Source organism: Ictalurus furcatus, chromosome 2, assembly GCF_023375685.1.
Source record: "Ictalurus furcatus strain D&B chromosome 2, Billie_1.0, whole genome shotgun sequence".
NCBI classification, from domain to species: Eukaryota; Metazoa; Chordata; class Actinopteri; order Siluriformes; family Ictaluridae; genus Ictalurus; species Ictalurus furcatus.
Window position 1 is genome coordinate 38,373,970 of NC_071256.1, and position 5,000 is coordinate 38,378,969.

At 45.3% G+C, this 5,000-nt stretch overlaps 1 protein-coding gene across 1 annotated transcript in view; it reads right to left on the reverse strand.

Moving 5' to 3' along the window:
* Positions 1–5,000, reverse strand: part of syt3 (synaptotagmin III) — a 42,754-nt gene that overhangs the window by 31,963 nt on the left and 5,791 nt on the right. Inside the window, exons 2-3 of the mRNA XM_053618577.1 lie at positions 2,201–2,393; positions 1,552–1,942 (exon numbers count right to left, since the gene is read on the reverse strand). Of these exons, the coding sequence (XP_053474552.1) occupies positions 1,552–1,699 (148 nt within the window). The 5' untranslated portion in view covers positions 1,700–1,942; positions 2,201–2,393. The remainder of the gene's footprint in view (positions 1–1,551; positions 1,943–2,200; positions 2,394–5,000) is intronic.

Sequence of the window (5,000 nt, forward strand, 5' to 3'; positions counted from 1 at the left end):
AAGGTTCCTAAACGCTAACCTAATGTGACATATGCTAACAGAGGAAGGCTGGGAGAGCAAATTAGCATGATGTTATTTGTGTTTTTTTGTGTTTTTTTTTTTTTGGTAACACTTTACAATAACAGTACGTGAATAATCATGCACTAATAAATATGAACTAATGATGAGGTAAGGCATGTACTAATCCCGAACTAATGAAGAGCTAACCTTCACTATGATGTGAGTCTTACTGTACGAATTCACGCTTGAATAACGATCACCTTAAGTACGTCAATCAGGGGGAAGATTAGGACGATTCTAAGGGCGCTGGTCAGACAGACGGTTGTCGGTACTTGGGGAATAAGAAACAAGTCGACAGCTTATAAAGACGTCCAGACGGAGTTTCTATAGCGTCTGTGTATAACGGTAAATGGTTGGCACTTATATGGCGCTTTTTAACCTTAGCGGTTCCAAAGCACTTTACACTGTGTCTTACACACCCATTCACACACACACACACACACACACACACACACACACACAGTAGCAGAGCTGCCATGCAAGGCGCTAACTTGACATCAGGAGCAACTTGGGGTTCAGTGTCTTGCCCAAGGACACTTCGGTACATGGAGTCATGTGGAGTCATGTGGAGTCATGTGGAGTCATATGGAGTCATGTGGAGTCATGTGGAGTCATATGGAGGCATGTGGAGTCATGTGGGCCGGGAATCGAACCGCCAACCCTACGATTAGTGGACGACCCACTCTACCACCTGATCCACAGCCGCTCCAGTTAACAAGTATGTACTTAAGGTGGTCGTTATTCACGCATGAATTCATACGGATCATGGCGTAGTTAAGGTTAGCTCTTCATTAGTTCGTGATTGGTTGATATTTCAGTACGTTTTCATTCAGTATCCATGTACTGAGTATTCCTGTACCGTTATTAAAACTGTCATCAATCACAATGATGTAAACGTAGCTAGTGTATCAAACGTTAGCATGATTTCACTCCTTGATAACTTTTATTTATTTGGGTTCCCACACGAAGGGTCGCCGCTCCATGTGGGATCTCCTGATTATTAAAAAAAAAAATCGACAAATAATGTCTTCTTATGTTTCATTCATTCATCTTACAATTTATTTCATTTCAGATTCATTTCACGGATCCTCCTCTAACGATGAAGATGGATTTTGCGTGCTACTCTTTTGAAATGCGAATTTAGACGAAGAGCGTCCAGTCCGCGTTGTTATTCGCCACGCTGTATACACTTTACAGTCACTGTACTTTGTCCAACTCTGCAAATAGCAAACGGATCAAAAGGAGCAGTTTCGCTTTGATTCGAACTCGGCACATGGACTGAAAACGGTGCGAACGTATATGCCCTGTCAGGTGTGGCGCATACCCGAAGCAGTGCCTCTGAGCCATGTTTGTCCTTCGAAAATAAAACCTGTGCAATTTAGGAGTCAGAACGAGAACCTTCTGACGTCCTGTTTTTCAGACTAATTAGATTTTACGTTTGGAAATCCAGTAATTCGCTCTAATGCGTCTAACACGCTTTTCCATCATTACCTGTGTCGATATGTCTGTTGGGTCCCCTCATCATGTAGCTGAACTCCTCACAGCTGGCGCTATGGCTGTATCCTCCCGAGCCGAAGCACAGCTCCTCCACCAGCACCAGCGCCTTCTTGCACACGTCTTCTTCCCAATCCCCCGACATCCTCCAATCCGCATCGCACTCCTAACCCCAAATTGCGGCGCAGCCCACACCCGCCCACGCTTAACCGGACGGGATCTGAGCTGAAAATTTTAGGCCACTTTTTTTTTTCTTTTTTTTTTCCAGAGACGGAGAGGCCTTGTTCACGTTTCTCTTTCAGACCACTTAGTTAATTGGAGCGCTTAAAGGCTTCCACATTCATCGGTTTTGGAGCCACATTAATCCTCCTCGGTGACAGCATCGGCTCTTTGACCATGAGGAATGAGAAGAGAAGAGAAGAGAAGAGAAAAGAAGAGTAGAGAAGAGAAGAGAAGAGAAGAGTTGCAACAGAAAGTGGAACAAATGTCTCTTGATTTCCTTTTACATGCTAATTTTTACTACAGACGCTTCCGAGGGCACAAAGTCCTTGTCATGGTGAAGTAACCAAAGCCAAATCACTTTGGGACCTCCTTGAACTTTTTTAGCACTATACATAAAAAAAAAAATTTAAAAAAATGAGTGTACTTTGGATATTTCTGGCTGTAAGTTTTAGGCTAAAGGCAGAGAAAGTGGCACAGAGTTTGTTCCTTCAAACAGGGTGAGAGCAGAGTTGAATTCTGGGTCGTGTAGTTCCTCTGGGATGCAGTCACTCTTCCGGTTTCCCCATTCAAGCTTTTTTTTCAATTCACCACTGCTTTGGAGGAATGTCCGACATTGCCTGAGGGACAGAGACAGAGAAAGAAAGACAGAGAGAGAGAGAGAGAGAGAATATGATGATGGGCACTAAAATATAACAAGATACAAATATTAACCACGCTGATCTGCTCAGTAGTCAACTCCGATCCTCTCTGGTTCGATAGTCCCGGACAGCGCTGAGGAATGAAGGCATAGTTAGCATATTTGTCTGCCGAAAGCCGGTGTGTGTAATTTGTCTACGTGTCAGACTGCGACTATGACTATAGATCTGAGAGATCTCGCTGGCGGTGCCGCTTTGCCCTGAGCTCATTCTGTCTAAAGAAACCAGGTCAATGCCACCCCCCCCCCCACCCCCCCGCCCAACACCATATCTCTCTCCTTTGTACTTCTTCTTCTTCTTCTGCCCTGCGTTTTCATTTTCTTTCTCTCTTCTCCTCGCTTCTCCTTCCGTCACTCTCAGAACAAATCCGCTGAGAATAGGGCGTGCTAATAATAAAACTCCACACCTGTCCTCTACAAAAAGAGAATGGGTTCGATGTTGAAGCGTGAAGCATTTGTCTCCCAGTTATCATCGCTCTGAAACGATTTATCAAATAGTAACAGGCCCCGAGTTCGATTATAAGACAAGCTATGGGACATTCTGGATGAGATTTGGTGTCGAGACTTTTTTTCATTTCCTCCTTTCACTCTTTAGCAGTTCGCTCTGTTCCTTTTCTTAATGCTGGCTTTCAGCCCGATGTTGCTTTCACGGACGAAACTCACTCCTCGTTAAATAATTCCTTGGTTAAGGGATCGGATCGGCAGTTTTGGGACACGTGTTGATTTAGAGCCACTGCAACCAAAAACAGACGACGCCAAAGTTCTGTCGAGAGAATTTAGTGATTAAACGCTGAGCCCTGCTACGATGGTCGTCTATAATCCACCAATAGGACGACGCCAAACTTACAGGGCAGCGTGAAATATCCATCCATTCGACGTACCACTTATCTTACACAGGATCATGGGCAGCCTGGAGACAATCTCAGAGGGCACAAGGCGGGGGACACCTTGGACAGGGTGCCAACCCATCATGGGGCACAATCACACAAACACACACACACACACACTACGGACAATTTAGAGATGCCAATCAGTCTACAACGCATGTCTATGGACTGGGGAAGGAGGCTGGGGTACCTGGAGGAAACCCTTGAAGCACAGAGTTGGGATTCAATCCCCCAACCCTGGAGGAGCGAGGCAAACATGCTAACCACTAAGGTACTGTGCCCCCCCCAGCTAGAAATATGCTAGTGAGAACGGTGAGAATTATTACTCCTTATTAACTCACTGACCAGAAGGTCAGGGGTTCAAGACCCAGAACCACCAAGCTGCCACAGTTGGGCCCTTGTGCAAGGCCCTTAAACTTTCACCGGGTGCATTGTATCATGGCTAACCCTGTACTCGGACCCCAACTTCGTAAAACCCAGGATATGCGAAAAAAGACTTTCACTGTATATGTGACAAATAAAGTCTTCTTCTTCTAAATAGTGATATTTGTCATTCCTCATCACTTCAAGTTCACTCGAAAGAATGTGAGCGTTTATGCAAGACTCTGCTCTCTACACGAGCTGATTTCCGGATCACGCTGATCGACGATGTAAGTAATTTTGTTTCATCGCAGGTCTATCGTTAGAGGATCTTCAACATACAAGCCCAATTCCAAAAAAATTGGTACAGTATGGAAAGTGCTAATAAAAACAACGAGGAGTGACGTGTAAATGTACTTTGACTTGCATTTAAACAAAAAACGTGTAAAGACGAGGGATTTGATGTTTTGTCTAATCAACTGCATAGCTTTTTGAAGATAAATGTTTATTTTGAAATTGATGCATGCAACACGTTACAAAAAGTTGGGGCGGGGCAGTTTAGGATTCATAGCGATGTGAGAAGTTGAAATAAGAAGGTGATGTGGAACAGGTGAGGAAATCGTCTAATCATAGTATATAAGAAGCCTCTAAAAAAAGGCCGAGTCCTTCAAGAGCGAGGACGGGTCGAGTCTCGCCGATCTGCCAACAGATGCGTCAGCGAATATTCCAACACTGTGAGAAGAACATTCCCCAAAGACACATCGGGAGGATTTTGGGCGTTTCACCTTCTACGGCGCACAATATAATTAAAAGATTCGAGGAATCCGGTCGAATCTCGGTGCGTAAAGGGCGAGGCTGAAAATCGCTTCTGAATGCGCGTGATCTCCGATCCCTCAGACGTCACCGTCTTAAAAACCGTCATGAGTCTGTAATGAGATCCTGACATGGGCTCGGGGATGCTTTGGTAAAGCTTTGTCAGTCGACACCGTTCGCCACTGCATCCACAGATGCAAGTTAAGGCTTTACTACGCAAAGCAGAAGCCGTACATCAACACTGTCCAGAAGCTCCGCCCACTTCTCTGGGCTCGGTCACAGTGGAATCGTGTTTTGTGGTCCAAATAGTTTTTGGACAAAACAGCGTCGTGTTCTCGTGGGGGCGTGTCAGTGCACATGGTATGGGGGCGTGTCAGTGCACATGGTATGGGGGCGTGTCAGTGCACATGGTATGGGGGCGTGTCAGTGCACATGGTATGGGGGCGTGTCAGTGCACATGGTATGGGGGC